General features: G+C 35.2%; 1 protein-coding gene across 1 annotated transcript; it reads left to right on the top strand.

Moving 5' to 3' along the window:
- The first annotated feature begins 1,031 nt into the window (after nucleotides 1–1,031).
- tmem150aa (transmembrane protein 150Aa) lies at nucleotides 1,032–19,349 on the top strand. The gene is made up of 8 exons (XM_073840193.1): nucleotides 1,032–1,105; nucleotides 3,627–3,871; nucleotides 4,421–4,468; nucleotides 4,547–4,633; nucleotides 4,724–4,791; nucleotides 7,460–7,587; nucleotides 8,120–8,297; nucleotides 15,216–19,349. Exons 2-8 carry the CDS (start codon nucleotides 3,807–3,809, stop codon nucleotides 15,518–15,520), a joined length of 879 nt encoding a protein of 292 aa, XP_073696294.1. The 5' UTR covers nucleotides 1,032–1,105; nucleotides 3,627–3,806; the 3' UTR covers nucleotides 15,521–19,349.
- The last annotated feature ends 227 nt before the right edge of the window (nucleotides 19,350–19,576 follow it).

Genomic DNA, 19,576 nt, shown 5'->3' with positions numbered 1-19,576 from the left:
TTACTATAAATTAGTGATAAAAACCTCTTATATTAAAAAAAGTGAAAATATTAAATAAGTAATGGTTTTAATATTTAAAATATTGCTAATATTAACTGAGATTTTTTTATACCTGCATGGTGAACTGATTTAAATGCATTCTTAATGTAACAAATTTAAAAACAATCAGAGTCCAGCTTTTCATACCAACAAAGACTGACACAAAATAATGCATTATTAATTCTTACAGCAATCTGACAGCCAGGATGGATAGGCATGTTATTACTTTTACATCCTTTTTGTATCATGGTTATAACAAGTAAAAATTACCTGTCACTCCAGACAATGTACCCAAGCTCATCTGTGGACACAAAATGAATATTTTTTTACATTACAGTTTTGAAAAAACACTTTTTCCTGAGAGCAAAGTTCAAACCTTAGGTTGAAGATCCACATATTTGAGAGTCTTGCTTGAACGTGTGGTTTTATTGCTACCAACAGTTTATTTTTGTTATTTTTTATGTATTTTTGCATGTATTTTTAATTATCTATTTATCTTAATAATTTTATGGTATTAACACTTTACAATAAGGTTCACTAGTTAACATGAACTTCGAATGAACAATACTTCTACAGCGTTTATTAATCTTAGTTGATGTTAATTTCAGCATTTACCAATGCATCATCAAAATCCAACGTTGTGTTTGTTAATGCATGAGCAAACAATAAATTGACGTATTTTTATTAACTAATATTGACAAAGATTCATAAATAGTGTAATATAGTGTATTGTCCATTGTTCGTTTACGTTAGTTAATACTTTAATTTAAGTGACTCTTTTTTGTAAAATGTTACCTTTATTTTTTAAATTAACCTCTTGCACTTACGCTGCTTTCCTTTGAACGTCGCTGTATCACCAATCTTGTAGGTTTCGAGCCGCCGTACTTTGGCATTATGGGTAAAGTAGTCCCGCGAAAATTGCGACACCTTCCAACGCATTCTTTTTAAATAGACAAAGAACTACAATTACAGTGAGGCGCGAGAAGAAGGTTTAGCAACAGTGCCTTGTCTTGAAGCAACAACCAAGGTTGAGTGAGGTTGGAAGCAGGGAGTAGCAGGACTTAAGGTATGTAAAAACAAACGTGTTATTTGCTTGTTAAACATAACATTTCTACCAATATTTCCGGTAGAACTCCGTATCATCTCTTGAACTCACTTACCAGCTGTAAGGAATTTGCTTTTCCGGCGGCAGTAGTCGTTTCAAGATTTGGTGGACTCTGTGCCTGTCTCAGAACCGAGTGAGCTGTCTACCTAGACAGCATTTTGGGACATCTCAGCCGCGTTTGAATGTTTTCTGAAATGCAGTCTAGGAAGGCAGGGCACAAGCTTTTGAAACATAACCAATGTTAGCTTCTTTGCTAGTGAGCACGGAATTGCTACCTGAGAATTGAGACAGTCAGCCAGTACATGTAAAAACGAACCAGAAGATTTGCAAACTCTGTTTTGGTTACACAAAAGATACAGTGAAATCAACGAAGGCAACCTGTATGACTCTTTAGCTTTTAACTAATGCAAACGAGTGCCATGAACACAGCAGCACCTGCCTGAGTAGTTGATGTGCACATGAAAATCAGTGGCAGTCTTTTGGGTGCTGATTCTTGTAGTGTACAGTATCTTAAAGTAAGATTTAGATTTTCTGATTGCGTATATACTTGAAAACCTAGTGAGCTGCCTGTCTAGACAGCATTGTAGTCATCAAACCACAGTTCATTAGTGGTCTGCCACTAATCAGTATTGCTTTCCAGGTTTTAAAACAGCATCATGTGGCAGTCAATCCTAGTGCAGCTTATGTTTTTACAGCAAGTTCACTGCAGCGCACACACTCAAACTGCAGGACTGACTTTGGACTAGAAGTGCTTTTAGTCACTTAATCAATGGGTCAAAAGGCTAAACTGCAAGTGGACACAAGCACTAAAAACACTGAGACTGGTGACTAATACTTGTGCCTGAACATTTGCTTGGTTGCTCTAGTCGACATCAAAATCTTTCTCTTTTCTTTTAAAAGTTGGCATGAAATGAAAATTCACCATGTTTATTTTGTAAATGCATGTTACTGTTCTTTTTGATAATATGTTCCATTTTTGATGTGTCACAATATGAAATAATTCAATCTCTCACATTTCTGTCTATTTGTGACTTTTAAGGGATGATAATAATAATAATTGACCCAAAAATAAAAATTCTGTCATTAATGACTCACCCTCATGGTAGGGCTGCACGATTAATCACACGATGTTGTGAGGCGCGTTTAGTCAATGAAGCCGGTACTTTGATTAGTAGTAAATCTCCATCACGTGCGTTCAGCTGGAGCGGCAATTAATACACAGAGACGTAAATCACTGACAAGCTATGCCAAATCGCGTCAAAATCGCATTCGATTTTGAGCGCGATTTGGCGTAGCTTGTCAGTGATTTACGCCTCTGAACGCTCGAGCTGATCGCAGCCGAACGCACGTGATGTAGATTTACTACTAATCAAAGTACAGGTGTTGTGCCTTTTTTCGACCCCTGCCAAATTATCACCCCCTCTCGTTAAAAGCGCTACCTGATTGCCTAATCCTAACCCCACCCCTAATCCTAACCCCTCCCCCACACCTAACCCTAAACCTACCAATACTAGGGGGGTAGTAATCTGGCGGGGGTCAGAATTCGGCACAACACCGGCTTCATTGACTAAATGCGCCTCACAACATCTTGCGATTAATCGTGCAGCCCTACCTCATGGCATTCCAAACCCATAAGACCTTTGTTTATCTTCGGAACTCAAGATAATTTTGGTTAAATCCTATAGCTTTCTGACCCTGCATAGACAGCAACGCAACTGACACATTCAATAACGTCGATAAAATAGTCCATGTGACATCAGTGGTTTGACGTTAATTTTATAAAGCTATGAAAATACATTTTGTGCACAAACATCAATTTCTTCTCGTCTGTGTCAGTCTTTGACATGCATTTAACAAGAGTACCAATCGTTATTTTTGTTTTGTTTTTTTCACGCACAAAAAATGATTCTTGTAGCTTCATAAAATTACAATTGAACTGATGTCACATGGACTTTTTTTAGCCATGTCCTTACTACTTTTCTGGGCCTTAAATCTGTCCGTTGCTGTATATGCAGGGTCAGAAAGCTTTCGGATTTCATCAAATATCTTAATTTATGTTCTGAAGATGAACGGAGGTCTTTGGGGTTGGAATGACATGAGGGTGAGGTATGTTAGAATTTTCATTTTTGGGTGAACTATCCCTTTAACACACAATGCTGGCTTTTCTGTGAACGATTTATTGTTATACATTATTGTATTATAAAATAAATGTTAGATTTAGTCATTTTTAATGAAATAAGACTTGCTCCACCCTGAAAGTACATTCTTTTTGGCTGAAGTCACTGATCCTTCTTATTTTTTGACCTTTCCTCTTCACTCACTTTTTTTTTTTTATCTTATTGAACATTGTGTCTCGCTCTGCAAAATGTCATGTTATGGAAGTAAAGACTGTTAAAGTAGTTATTTTCATTGAAGAACTTTGAATATGTTTTGTCTAAGTCTCCCTCCACTGTACTTTTTGTTTCCCGAAAACACTGATTAGGCCTGGATTTGGCGGCCCGAAGGAGACAGCAGCGTGGCATCCCTCTCCTCCTCTCATGTCCCCTCCCTGTGTGTCCTTGCATGTCAGTGCCCCCTCGTCATCCCCCCTGTGTCTCACCCCGCCAGCCCTCTGTGTTCCTCCCCCTCATGCTTGGGACAGACTGGCGTCACTGTCAGACCAATGACTGCTTGGATCATACTGCCTGTCAGCCTCGCTGCCTTCTCTATCACTGGAATATGGATAGTGTGAGTTTTAGTGTGCATGCATTAATTATTCTTTGTCACATCAAGTAAGTTTTAAAAGTTAAAATCCAAAGGTTTTTTGCCAAATATGTGACCCTGGACCAAAAAAAAACTTAAATAATCTTAAGTAGCATGGGTATATTTGTAGCAATAGCCAAAAATACATTGTATGGGTCAAAATGATCAATTTTTATAATTATTTTATGCAAAACCAAATCATTAGGATGTTGAAGATATATTTTGTAAATTTCCTACCGTAAATATATCAACCTAATTTTTGATTAGTAATATGCATTGCTAAGAAGTTAAGAACTTTGGACAACTTTAAAGGTGATTTTCTCAGTATTGAGATTTTTTTTTACAACCCCAGATTCTAGATTTTCAAATAGCTGTATTTCAGCCAAATATTGTCCTGTCCTAATAAACCATACATCCTATCCTATAAAAAATGTATCCTTATGACTGGTTTTGTGGTTCAGGGTCACATATGCAGATTAAAATACATAAAATTGCAAGCATATGCAATATAATTTAGTTTTGCTGTGTTTTCAGTTATGCTATGGCTGTGATGAACCACCATGTTTGTCCTGTCGAAAACTGGTAAGTTGGACTTGTTTCACTTAGTTTGTTTAAAGCATGTGATGCTTATGTTTGATTGTCAATTCTATTATTTTAAAGGTCCTACAATGTAACATGCACAGAGGAAACAGCCAGGCCGGGCTTTCCAAAAACGTGTTGCACTATTCAAGACATCCCCCTCATCAGGTAGTCATGTGTGCTTTATTTTGAGCTCTTCCTCTTTATTTTAAGCCTGTGTTTATTTCCTTTGTGATCTGACGTTTTCTTTGTCTTCAGTAAATGTGGATCCTACCCTCCCGAGAGCTGTCTGTTCAGTCTCATTGGTAATGTGGGAGCTTTCATGGGTAAGACTGCTTGTTGTCATGTTTCCACATATTCTACACAGGCAGTGACATATTGAATAACAGAGAACAAAAGCATGAATGGAAGCATTGAGCATTCAGAGTGGCAGAGGTGTCGCAAAAACCGATACCTGCATGAGACTTCCAGGCATGCTACTTATTGCGTTGCCTCTGGATGTTTTCCTGTGTTGCTTCATTATATGTTGTGTTATGAGTGAGCTGATATGTGGCGATTATGTGATTAGGGGTTTGATTGTCCTTGTCTTGTTGGAGGTTAGCTGTCATTGGCTTCTATTTGTGATGTGATGTGAAATCAGAGGTGTGTTATTACACGCTTTTATACACCACACCATAACTTAAGTGATAATAAACAATCTTAGAAATGGAAATAAAAACCATTTGTGTGGGCAAATACAGATAAGAATATATAATATATGTGACCCTGGACCACAAAACCAGTCTTGAGTAGCATGGGTATATTTGCAGCAATAGCCAAATATACATTGTATGGGTCAAAATTATATTTTTTTCTTTTATGCCAAAAATCATTAAGATATTAGGTAAAGATCATGTTCCATGAATATATTTAGTAAATTTCCTACCATAAATATATCAAAACTTAATTTTTGATTAGTAATATGCATTGCTAAGAACTTAATTTGGACAACTTTTCTCAGTATTTAATTATTTTTTTTTTTTTTTTGCACCCTCAGATTCTACATTTTCAAATAGTTGTATCTTGACCAAATGTTGTCCTATCCTAACAAACCATACATCAATGAAAAGCTTTCAGGTGATGTATAAATCTAAGTTTCAAAAAATTGACCCTTATGACTGGTTTTGTGGTCCAGAGTCACATATAATGTGGCCCCAAAAAGTGTTTGGACACTAAAACCATGCTTAAAATTATTTAAATTTAAATGTAATTAAATGTAATTATTTGGATTATGTAACAAAATATCAAGTTAAAAATGTATATTTATCATGCACTTCAGGTTTCTAACATACATTACCATTCAAAAGTCTCAAGGCTACATTTATTCAATGAAAAGTACAGTAATAACTGTAACATGTAAAATATTACATTTTAAAATAACTTTTGTGGTTTAATATGTTTAATAAAATTACGGGAAATTATCATACAGTCTTCAGTGTCGTGTGATACTCATCACATGTCATTATAATGTTGGATATAATGTATGCAAGATTGGTGCTCAGGAAACATTTATTATCATTATCAATTTTGAAAACTAGGAATGCACCGAGAAAATACATCTAGGCTGAAACCGAAAATGTTTTTTAATTAAATAATATAAAATAATTTTGTAAGACTTTTATTGAAACACACTTTTATTGAAAGTAAAACAATAAAATTGGACAAGATATATTAATATTAATATATAGTTTTTGGTGCATCCCTATAGAAAACATAATTGCTGCTTAATATTTTTAAATAAACCATAATTATTTTGTTCAGGAATCATACATGAAAAGAACATTCAAAATAACAGCATTAATTTTGTAACATTACAATTTTTTTTGTATTTCAAATCAATTTCATTTTTCAATTTAATTTTTATTTTATATTTTTCAAAAAAATAAGATAATGTACACTACTAGTCAAAAGGTTTTGAAAAGTAAGATTTTAAATGTTTTTTAAGGAATTCTCTTCTGTTAACCAAGCCTGCATTTATTTGATCTGGAATACAACAAAAGCAGTAATATTGGGAAAAAATTTTACCATTTGAAATAACTGTTTTGTATTTTAAAATTTAATTTATTCCTGTGATCAGACTGAATTTTCAGCATCATTACTCCTTTCTTTAGTCTTTAGTGTCACATGATCCTTCAGAAATCATTCTAATATGCTGATTTGCTGTTCAAGAAACATTTATTATTATTATTTAAAACAGTTTTTTAAAAGTTGTTTCAGGATTCTTTGATAAATAAAGCCAAAGGAATGAAATTATAGAATTAATGTTTTATTAAATAGCAAGGATGCTTTAAATTGATCAAAAGTGATGATAAAGACCTTTGTAATGTTACAAAAGAATTCTATTTCAAATAAATGCTGTTCTTCTGAACATTCTATTTATCAAAGAAAGCTGAAAAAATTCTACTTTGCTGTTTTAACATAATAATAGTAATAATAATAATAATTTTTGAGCAGCAAATCAGAGTTCTGAAGGATCATGTGACTTGAGTAATGATACTAAAAATTCAGCTTTGAAGTAACAGAAACAAATTACATTTTAAAATATATTCAAATAAAAAACTGTTTTTTTTAATGGAAAAAAATATTTTAAAATGTTACTGTTTTTGCTGTACTTAGGAACAAAAGCAAAAGAGACCGGTTCAAAAACTTTACTGTTAGTGTATTTGAATACTTTCAGATTTCAGTGGATTATGAAGAGTTCTAGCATCAGTTGTTTGTAGATGCTACTTGATTTAATATTTTTATCTAATGCAATAAAAATCTAGTGTCCAAATAAAATCAGATACACTTCAAATATTGTCAAAGCTAAAAACACTTAAACGTTCTACAAGTGCTCTATACTATGGAACAAAAAGGAACAGAAACAAAAAAAGGAACTTTGTTACCACAAGTTGCATGCATGTGAAATGACCTTGTTGCTTTACCTAGTGTTTCTGTTTTCTTTTTTACATATAGTGGCATTGGTTTGTCTGCTACGGTATGCTCAGATCATCGAGCACAGGAATCACTGCTGGCTCAACACCAGTGGACTTGTGTCTGGATGCACTAATGCTGTGGGGCTGGTCATGGTGGGCAACTTCCAGGTCAGTTACACAATTCTGCCAGAATACAATTCCATGTATGATTATCATCTGATAAACACATTTAGCTCATAGTAAACTACCACACTCACCTTTCACATCACTGAAGCCAAAAATAACAAGCATTTGGGTGTCTGTTAGTGCGGTATGAGAAGATATTAAGGGCTGACTCTTCACTCTTAGTCTTCATGGGCTGTAAATTCAGTACATCAGACTGATACGTTGATCAGCATCAGAGTGTTTCAGAGAGGCTGATGTTCTCAAAGTGATTAGTATTGATCCACGCGTGCAGTCGTCTCATTCTTCACAATGGATTTTAGAGGGCATTTTACTCCCTCATCCCTAAAAGCACTTCCATCTGTATGCTGAGTGTGCAGTAGGCAAGTTTCTTGTTGCAGGAAGACAAAGTTGTCAGTGTTTTACAGCCCACTTTTTCAGGTTAGATATCACACGTTTCATTGTCCTGGTCTTTTATTTGCAATGTTTTTTTGTATTATTACTTGAATTACACTGTACTGTACTGCTTTTTGACTAGGTGGACCATGCAAAAACACTTCACTATGTAGGTGCAGGCGCTGCCTTCCCAGCAGGGATACTGTTCGTGTGTTTGCAGTGTTTGTTGACCTACCGGGTGGCTGTCACCGCTCTGGATTACTGGATGGCTCATGTGCGTGTGGCACTGGCTACCGGTGCTCTCATTGCACTGGTTTTCAGTATCCTTTCTTGTTGAGTATGACTAAAAATGCTGAATAAGTGTGTGTTCATATTTTTTTTTTTCTTGACACGGATTGCTTATTTGTCTTGTTAATATAGACAGTGTCCCCTGTGTGTCAACTAATTTAACGGTAATGTTCACCCAAAATGAAAATGTCATCATCCTCCTGTCAAACAAATTACTTATTTTCTTCTAAGGGAATTGACCCTTTGCAAAAACCCACCCTCTTTAGTTAATGTTGCTATGTCCGACAAACAATGCCGCTCTCACACTAAACATGTTCTCACGCAGTGAAAAATAAAGATAAAACTGGCAACACGCCGTCAGACAAGACAGAGCAAGTTACTTTTGGTATGAAACAAGGTCTCCGCTTTAGAAATAAATTTGAACTTTGAACTTTGTTTGAATTTCTCAAAAATGAATTTTAAAGCACTGAATAAAACAACAATGTTGACCATAGTGCTGTACAAGCAGTAACACAATGAGCAGAGAAAAACAAGTAAAAGAAAATGCATACCCATATATCTAAATAAGTAATATAAAAATAATAAAACAGTCAAAAAACATCTTTCATAAAAAAGAAATAAATGACACTAGCACCCTTCGCACTTATCTTGATCGAACGCTATCATAAAATATGTTTTCAAATGGCTTTTAAACTGGCCAAGCGTAGGAAGCTCCCTAATATATAAAAGTAAACTGTTCCATAATTTAGGGGCGGCGACCGCAAAAGCGCGATCCCCTCTAGACTTCATCTTAGACCGAGGAACAACAAGAAGTTTCTGTGATTGAGATCGTAATGATCTCATTGACTTTTGTTCCTGGATTAGATCAGCAATATAAGATGGGGCTAAACCATGTAGGGATTTAAATACAAATAATACAATTTTAAAATGAATCCTAAAAGTAACAGGCAACCAATGCAATGATTTTAACACCGGAGTAATATGATCGAATTTGCAAGTGCTTGTAAGCAATCTTGCAGCCGCATTCTGGACCATCTGCAGTCTATCTAAAACTTTAATTTGACCACCATAATATAACGAGTTGCAATAGTCTAATCTCGAAATGATAAATGCATGAATTAATTTTCCAGATCTTTCTGGGATAAAAAAAGGCTTAATTTTAGAAATCATCCTCAATTTAAAAAAGCTTGTTCTAACAATTTCATTTATCTGCTTGTCAAATTTAAGTGCACTATCACAAATCATCCCCAGATTTTTTACATGATGTTTTCTAAACAGGTTCAGGGGACCCAGCTTATGCTGCCTTCATGTGCTATCGTAATTATGGTAAATACCAAAATCCGACATCGAAATTGCACATGAACACCCACTCACGTTGTAATTTCCACTGGAAAGCTCGAAATTTTTTATGAGACCCGAGTTGCCGAGATGGGATAAACTTTGACCTTTCAACATGGCGGACAGCAACGAAACTATACTTAAGCAATAAGGTACGAGAGGCCGTGCTGTATCATGAATAAATCACGGCTGAAGGGCGTTGTTAGGCACGACGCGAAGCGGAGTGCCAGCAACCCCTTCAGCCGTGATTTATTCATGATACAGCACGGCCTCAAGTAGCTTATTGCTTTTATAAAACGGTTACCACACAATAAAAATATTAAAATCAAAAATATATATTAATTTATATCGGCACTACCAACCTTTCCACACATAAACAAACAGTGTTCCAACCAATCAGCGTCAGGGGTTTGGTGTTGTGGACTTTCCTACTGGTGCTGGGATGTGAGGGAGGCGGAGCGAAAGTCCACAACACCAAACCCCTGACGCTGATTTGGTTGGAACACTGTTTGTTTATGTGTGGAAAGGTTGGTAGTGCCGATTGTTTTTTTGGCATATCTCGGACCCTAGGCTGACCAGAGAGACGCGGTTTTTTCACAGACAATTTATGGGGCAGGCAGCGAGCGGATCGTGATGAAAGGTCAGCTGAATTTGACACTTTATGTTTAGCGCTAGAAATCGCTGATACAACCTTTAAGTGGTATATACAGCTGTGTATCGTCTGCGTAGCAGTGAAATGACACACTGTATTTACGCAGAATTGAACCCAAAGGGAGCATATAAAAAGAAAAGAGAAGTGGTGCTAAAACGGACCCTTGTAGAATGCCACATGATAAAGGTGATGAAACTGATGTGCACTCACCCATACAAACAGAGAAACGTCTATTTAAGAGATAGGACTTAAACCAATTTAAGGCATTTCCAGAGATGCCTACACATGTTTCAAGCCGTGAAATAAGAATATGGTGGTCAACCGTGTCGAACGCTGCTGTGAGATCCAACCACTGATCTATATAATGACTGGATTGCTCATTGCGTTCTAAAATGCCGTTAGGCAGTGAAGCCACCGGAAGTGTTCGATCCGCCATCTTACTATTCCCTACCGGCAGAGTGCGCCATTGATTTCGCATGTAAACTACTGACCTAAAATCACCCGATTTGAAGCGTTTCATTCACACATCATTAGTTTTGAGGATATGTGTATGTAAATAAATTATACTTAAGATGTTATCTGGAATGTTTATGGTCTTTTCGGGCTGGATAAGCGATATATATTGAAATCGTTTAGGTGGGTGTGTCAGCCGCGCACTTGCAGACACAGGTGAGTTAACTGAACCAAAACGAAAATATATTTATGTACCCAATTATGCAGGAAATTATAAACAAAACCGTGTATATGGTATTAGTAGCCTACCTGAAATTGTTTCGATTGTACAATATTGCTCTTGTACTATAAATTAAAATCTTTGAAATAAAGCTTAATGTCTTTAAGTAGTCAGCGCGGTATGGTGCGTTTTTTTTTAATGAGCAGCATCTATTTCAGTCTCTTCAAATCACCAAATTCTGTAATGATTTACTAACATTACTGTTTCCATGTGAGTAAAATGCTGCGTATATATGTTGAATTAATTATTAATTTAACGAACAAATTATTACCTGCTTCAAAATTAATAATGTTATTAATGAATATATAATAATATAACATACAATAAACGAATTAATAACAAAAGTATTGTTGAAACATGCAGTTAGCCTACTGTACGAATAAATACAACAAAATGACATAAACAGTGATTATTCAGATTTATGAGCACATTTTCTTTTGTAAACATATGTTGAACGCCCGATGTTTATGCTTATCTGATGTACATGACTGTAATGTAGGCTTTATGAACGTACATTTTTAATAAGCAGAGGGAATTCCCGACAATAAACAAATAACCGTTTACATGCTTAGGACGTTTGCGTTGTAAAAATGCACAGTGAGACTTCAGATATAAAAACGCTGACTTGTTATGTGATGTTTTCTCAATGAAATCGTATAATCTCCTATTCATTCAATGGAATGTATGCGAATAGTAGGGAATACTAATATGGCGGCGCGGTGGCTTCACTTTTATGACGTCATGAGCAATCCAGTTCTCTATTATAGATCAGTGGATCCAACAGCAAAAGAACAGTCACATTCCCTTGATCGGTTGCCAAAAAGATGTCTTTAAAAACCTTCAATAACACTGTTTCTGTGCTATGGTACTTCTTAAAACCCGACTGAAGTACTTCACCGATATGATTTTCATCAATAAATGACTCCAGTTGAATCAGAACATATTTCTCTAAGATCTTTGCCAGAAATGGAAGTTTAGAGATTGGTCTATAATTGCAAAGAATGCTCTTATCCAGATTTTCTTTTTTCAACAAGGGCTGAATTACAGCATGTTTACAATACTCGGGAACAATCCCTGAAAGTAAGCTTTTATTTATTATAGAAATCATATATGGGCCAACCGATTCAATGATTTGCTTTAACAGAGGTGTCGGGACAATGTCTTGAGGAGCAGATGTAGACTTCAGCTTAAAGACAATGTCGTTAAAAGTGGAAATAGAGATAGGCTCAAGTTGCGATAAATTAGCAGTGAAACAATAAATACCGTTCTGTGGCTCTGTAATGTATTGTGACAGATTTGTATTATGCAATCGTCGTGTGAACTGATCATCTTTTCTTATTTACTTAAAGCACTAAATAAACATGAACGAACATCAGAACGTATTTTATTTAAACCACAGAAAGATGTCAATACACACTCTTTTTTTCAAGTTTAAGTCCACCGAAGTTAATCTACTCTCCTGTCTGATTTGTTTGTTGGACAAAATGGCAGATTTACCATTCTGCAAAGGGTCAATTGTACTTCTCCTTTTAGGCTTTTAAAAGGCTAGTTCAGCAAAAAAATGTAATTCTGTCATTTACTCAACCACGTGTCGTTCTAAACCTCTGTGACTTTCTTTCTCCTGTGGAACATGAAAGATATTTTACACATATATGGCTCAGTGTAAGATGGTGTGGCTGTCAACATTCTTCAAAATATCTTGTTTTTATTAGAATAAAGAAAGAATGGTTTGGAACAACATGAGGTTGAGTAAACGATTGATGACAGAGCTATTGGTGAACTATTTCTTTAAACTTCGAAAAGGGCACAAAAATATCTATATGACTTGTACAATATGTTCCAAGTCTTCTAATGCCATACAGTAGCTTTGTTTGAGGAACATACCTATATGAAATTATTTATTGTTGATATTTTTCTCCAGTGAGCAACTGACATCTGTGACCTAATCATTGAGTCCAAGATCAGTTAAATTTTAATTTAGTTTAGTTATGAAATGGATCAACAGATTAATTGAAAATATCCAGCTCAAAAGAACAAAGTCTGATCATCCATTGCACTTGAATGTACGTCACATACAGAAGACAAGATGTGTTGCTACTTTACATTCGAGCTAGCATATGGCTCCAGAAGACTTGCAGTACACAGTTGATTTCAAAGGTTTACATTCCTCTTTCAGAATCATTAAAATGTTAATGCATGTTATTGTTTATGTAGAACTGACCTGAATAAGATATTTCACATAAAAGATGTTTATATATAGCCCCCAAGAGAAAATAATAGTTGAATTTAAGGACTCAGGAGTTGAAAGGTTTACATCCCCTTGATTCTTAATACTGTGTTCTTAAACTGCCTGCTGTTCTACAGAAAAATCCTTCATGTCCCACAAATTCTTTGGTTTTCCAGCATTTTTGTGTATTTGAACCCTTTCCAACAATGACTGTATGATTTTGAGATCTATATTTTCACACTGAGGACAACTGAGGGACACACATGCAACTATTACAGAAGGTTCAAACACTCACTGATGAAAACTTTTGAACAGAATGGAGATGTGTACTTTTTTGCCTAAATATAATATTTTTTTTATTTAGTACTGCCCTTCAGATGCTACAAAAGATAGTTTCCCAGAAGACAAAATAAGTTAAAATTACCCTGATCTTCAATTTAAAAAACTTTACACCCCTGGTTCTTAATGCATTGTGTTTACTTTGCGAGCATCAGTGAGCATTTGTACCTTCTGTAATAGTTGCAAATGAGTCCTTTAGTTGTCCTCAGTGTGAAAAGATGGATCACAAAATCATGCAGTCATTGTTGGAAATGGTTCAAATACACAAAAATGCTGGAAAACCAAAGATTTTGTGGGACCTAAAGGATTTTTCTGAAGAACAGTAGGCAGTTTAACTGTTCAGGACAAACAAGGGACTCATAAACCACTATCACTAAAAAAAACAGCTGTGGATCATTCAGGTAACAACACATGATTAAGAATCAAGGGAATGTTAACATTTTCTCTTGTGGACTATATGTAAACATATTTTATGTGAAATATGTTATTCAGGTCAATACTAAATAAACAATAACATGCTTTTTGTATAATTCCTCTTTTTTTTTTTGGTAAAATGATTAACATGTTTAATGATTCTGAAAGGAAACGTTTGACCTCAACTGTATGCACAGTATGTATGGACTAATTTATTGATACTCTTTCCCCCGGTTTCACAGACAAGGCTTAAGCCTAATCCTAGACTAAAATGTAAATCTGAGCTGTTTCAAATGTAAGAAACTTGCACTGACTGATCTTAAAATATATCAGTGTCTTTGCTTTGTCTCAGGATGCACATCGGTAATGTTTTTTTCTAAGCAAGTTTATAAAAAAATACTTAAATGTCCTAATTGAACTACGGCCTAATCCTGGTTTATTCTAAGCCCTGTCTGAGAAACCGGGCCTTAGTGTATTTGCAAGCTACTAATTCATTATAACTGCATAAAAAAGAACAGCATTATTAAAAAACACAGTTCCACAGGTTTTTAACAACATGAGGAGATAAGTAAAAGATGTCAGGATGCTATTTTTGCTGAACTATCCCATTTAGCACCAGCTGTTTAAATAACAAGGCACGACAAAACCTGGACAATGAAAGGTCTAGTACTGAGCTTTATCTGTTTCTTTTCCTGCTGAGGCTCTGGTCACGATCATGAAGCCCCTGACTCATATAATAGTGGAGGTATAATCTAATTGCTGATGAGCCCATCTGGAGTCTCCCGGCCTTCCTGCTTTATCGCTGCTGTGCTCATCAATGATTTATGAATAGTTTTTTTCCCAACCGGAGAAAAAGGTGGTGGCTAAAGGGTTGCTGGGTGATGTAACTATGAGAATAGCTAATTAACCAGCATCACCATTAATAATCTATGGTTTTTCTCACTAAAATGCATTAAAGGGATAGTTCACCCAAAAATTTACATTTTGCCATCATTTACTCACCCTCAAGTTCCATTGGCGTCAGTAGCAAAGTCCATTGGGACCAGAAACTGGTTTTGGTTTGATTACCCACATTCTTCAGCAGTAGAAACAAACTCGTACAGGTTTGGACCCACTTGAGGGCAAATAAATGACAATTTTCATTTTTGGGTGGACTAGTCCTTTAATTCCAGCTGTGCGGTCAGCTCGCACAAATCTAAGCTTCCAATTTTTTACAATGTTTGAATCCTTGATGGAATTCCTCTCAGGTGGGATATTCTTCATCCACGAGAGCTTCGTTTTACAACATGCAGCGGCCATCTGTGAGTGGGTCTTCACTGTAGTTATCCTCGTGTTTTACGGGACTTTCACCTACGAGTTTGGCACCGTCACGACCGAGACAATGTTGGCCGGACTCCAGCGGAACCTCTCGCACGGGCCTGGTGTCATGATCGGAGACGACGTTCAAGTAGACACCCTGGGAAGTGCCTCCACAAAGGGTTTGAAATCTCCAGGAGGAAGCAGCACCTCCACCCATTTGAACTGCACTCCTGAGAACATCGCAATGCTTTAAACACATCAGCGCACACACACAGTCACATACTGCCAGGTGGGAAACCTCACGATGGTGCACCCTGTGTTTGAAACCACACTTGTGTTGAGATTAAAGTCATTTCGAGGAACCATCCAGTCTAAGTCGAGGCAGGTTAAGAGTTGATTGGGTTTACAAGTGTGACTGTTGAAACTACCATTTCAGATTTTAAGTTTCATCTGATAGATTGTCTTTTTTCGTCCTCTTTTGCCTTGCGAGAAGCTTCTGTTGGGTTGTTTGTGGATGAGAAGGATGGAATGAACATTTTAGCTCTACTTTATGGTTGTTGTTAGCACAGATCCAGTGGTTTGTGAGGTTGCTGTTACTTGAACTGTTGCACTGGGCGATGGGGTAAATTTTTAGTCACGTTTGCACAAATGTTTCAGGGGTATCTCTTTAGTGCTTGCTACTGTTTGCCCACCCTTACTGTTGCAAATGGATGATTTGCACGTAACACAATGAATGAACTTGTAGTTTTAAGTTCTTTTGACTTCTTATTTGGAATTGCAGACTATCAGGATCCAAACATTATATCATTTTTGAAACGTGAATGTCTAAGATATGGATCGAACTGTAGCCTTTGAACGCCTATTATTTTTAAATTAAAAGAAAAATACATTTTAATTGAAATCTAATTTATAAAATTTAGTCTTATTCTCACATTTTTGTAATAGTGGCCTTTTAAAGGATGCTGTGGGTAGGATAAATGTTTCGTAGTGCTGGCTTGGTTCAGTATGGAAGCCCGATTGAATAAAGAAAATAGGTTATTGCAACTTTTTATCTCACTATTCTCGCAATTCTGACTGAGATATAAATTGTGTCAGATATAAACTCGTTTTTTTATCTCACAATTGTGAGAAAAAGTCAGATTTGCAAGTTTATATCTCGCAATTACAAGTTTATGTTTCACAATTCTGACTATAACAATTGCGAGTTTATATCAGTTCTTAGAAAAAGAGTTTGTCTCATAATTCTCACTTTATAACTTGCAATTGCAAGTTTATATCACAATTCTGACTTTATAACACAATTGTGAGTTTATATCACAATTCTAGGAAAAAGTCAGAATTTGCGAATTTATATCTCACAATTATGAGAAAAACTCTGATTTGTGAGTTTATATTTCGCAATTATGAGTTTGTCTCAATTCTGACTTTATATCTTCGCAATTTTTAGAAACAGCTTTAGAAAAAGTTTATCTCGCAATTCTGACTTTATAACTCACAATTACCAGTTTGTCACAATTCTGATTTCAAAACATACTTGAGTTTATATAACAATTCTTAGAAAAAAACTCAGAATTGCGAGTTTGTTTCGCAATTCTAACTTTATAATATGCAATTCCGAGTTTATAACATGCAATTCGCAATTCTGAGTTCAAAACATACTGTACGTATGTGAGTTTATATAACAATTCTTAGGAAAAAAACTCAAAATTGTGAGTTTGTCTCCAATTCTTTTTAGAGTTGACTCGAGCTTATCTCACAATTTTCAGAAAAAAATGAGAATTGCGAGTTTGTCTCGCAATTTTTTTTTTTCAAGTTGACTCGAGTTTGTCCCGCAATTTTTAGAAACAACTTTAGAAAAAGTTTATATCTCGCAATTCTGACTTTATAACTCACAATTACCAGTTTGTCACAATTCTGATTTCAAAACATACTTGTGAGTTTATATAACAATTCTTAGAAAAAAACTCAGAATTGCGAGTTTGTTTCGCAATTCTAACTTTATAATTTGCAATTCCGAGTTTATAACATGCAATTCGCAGTTGTGAGTTCAAAACATACTGTACGTATGTGAGTTTATATAACAATTCTTAGAAAAACACAGATTTGCGAGTTTTAAAATATTCTAAGAAATAACTATTCATAACTCGCAATTGAGTTTATAACACAAAATTCTGACTTTAATACTCACATTTAAGTTTATATCTCACAATTCTGACTTTTTTTCTCAGAATTGCGTAAAAAAAGGTCTGAATTGTGAGATAAATAGTTGCAATTACCTTTTTTTTTTTCAGTGGTGGAAACGGGCTTCCATATTTCTGTCCTGTTTCATTCTTGTTTATATTCTCTGAAGAGGTGGTTTTGTTTATCGTTTTGAGCAGGAGGAAGTGATGTAAGGTGACACCAGCTCTAACCTTGCCTTCCTGGTCAGTTGATAAGTTGTAGAACAAGTATTCACATTGACTGTACCTGTACTTTTTTTAATATATACATATATATACTTTTTATAAATCGTTTTTTCTTTCATGGGCCATAAAAACCAACATTTTACATTGTGGTTTTGCGTACATATCTTTGCTGATTGTTTTATGTAGTTTTGTGAAACATAGTGACATCCACTAATCAAACTGGTGTGAAAAGTGTTTTTGTTTTTTACATATTCAGCACATCAGATTATTGTTTTTCTCTGTTGCCAAAGGATCCATTTCATTTAGCTAAATATGTACTGTATGCCTTTGATACATCTGTTCTTATTGTTTTTTTTTTTTTTTTGTGTGTGTGTGTGTGTGTGTGTGTGTGTGTGTGTGTGTGTGTGTGTGTGTGTGTGTGTGTGTGTGTGTGTGACAGGGCACATAGCCACTGAGAAAATGACATTACCGCAATATTAACAAATTCTGAAACGATTATATGAATGAAACTGATTGGTCTCCAGGCTGGAACCTAGGAAACCGCATTTAAACTTTATGAGGGTTAAGTGGTTATGGTGGCCTTAATATTGATGTAGTATTAATGTAATTTCTAATTCAGGCTGTCAATCAAATGGTCCATATTTAACATGCTTTATCATTTACATTTCACACAGAAATGTGCCAGTTATTGTCTTCATTTGTTTGCTCCCCTTCAGTGGGACAGTTATGTTTCATGCCAATGATTAGACTGTAAATTTAGATGGGGTCTCTAGGCATCATACATGTTTATCTCTGTTGACTCCTCTATTATTAGAGAGCTATTTGAAATATTGTTTCCTCTTCTCATGCAAGAGAATATCTGTACAACAGAAACCATTTTCATTTTGAATGATTTATTTATCAGTTGCTCTCAAACTCAAACCAAACATAGTGAGGTGCAGTAACATGACGGGTCAAACTCAAATACAAAAGGGCATCTTGGGTAATGTAAAGCGTGTGCGTATGAACCTAAACTCAATGTTGATGTCATTTCCCATTAATTGCCATTAATTTTTTGCCATATCCCTGCAATAGTTGGTATAAATGACATTATAGTGCTCATTATATTATCTGAATAATAGATCAGTCATTTATAGGTCACCTAAGAGCAAAAGGTTGTGCAAGGATCGTTTATGGATTATTTTAGTTATGTTACATTTTGGAAAACTGCCAGGTATTTTCATTTTTATTTTGTTGCCAACTTAATGTATGTGTGCTTGTAAGACAATGTTGTAAGAGCCTACACATATTGTGTCCTTATATACAGGATTGAGGATCCCCACACTTTGAAAACAGAGATGGAAATGATTCAGATATAATGTGTTTTTGGTTAATGATGTTTCTTTCTTGATGTTACATGACTTTCAGCCGTCGTCGGATAGAAGTTATTTTTCTGATGCCTTTAAATGATGTAATCAAAGTATTTTTTATCAACACATTGCGTCTGTTACAAACACAGCAAAGACGTGACGTTCACACTCCAAAATCGAAATAAAAACAATGCAGAGAATATTTTTACTTTATAAATTACTTATGTAAATAAGTTAGATTTATGTATAATTTCAATGATTTTCTTTGACAAGAGATTTATATTGAATTACCAAAACATCCGATGGAAAATAAACAAGTGTATCTGTATTTCCGTCTGTGGTCATTTAAAGAAATTCAACACACTATGCTAGAGAATCTCACTTTTTATTTAAAAATATGGAAAAGACAACTTAACATTTTATGAATTCAGACTTTACTACACATTTTTCATGAGGTAGAGTTCTACCGTATTATATAAGGAGGGTCCTAAGGTGACCAATGTGAATTATTGTATTAACTATGGCATTCATTGCTTATAAGCACAATAAAGTTTT

This window comes from Garra rufa, chromosome 5 (genome assembly GCF_049309525.1).
Source record: "Garra rufa chromosome 5, GarRuf1.0, whole genome shotgun sequence".
In the NCBI taxonomy this organism is placed as follows: domain Eukaryota; kingdom Metazoa; phylum Chordata; class Actinopteri; order Cypriniformes; family Cyprinidae; genus Garra; species Garra rufa.
The sequence above is the reverse complement of the archived record's forward strand: the minus strand, read 5'-3'. Positions and strand labels throughout refer to the sequence as shown.

What these genes read in the sequence shown, in the direction of transcription:
- tmem150aa (XM_073840193.1), top strand. Translation starts at nt 3,807, where the DNA reads ATGACTGCTTGGATCATACTGCCTGTCAGCCTCGCTGCCTTCTCTATC. An exon ending in GTTTGTCCTGTCGAAAACTG is followed by an intron (nt 4,469 to 4,546) that starts GTAAGTTGGACT and finishes ATTATTTTAAAG; the next exon opens with GTCCTACAATGTAACATGCA. An exon ending in TCATGGTGGGCAACTTCCAG is followed by an intron (nt 7,588 to 8,119) that starts GTCAGTTACACA and finishes CTTTTTGACTAG; the next exon opens with GTGGACCATGCAAAAACACT.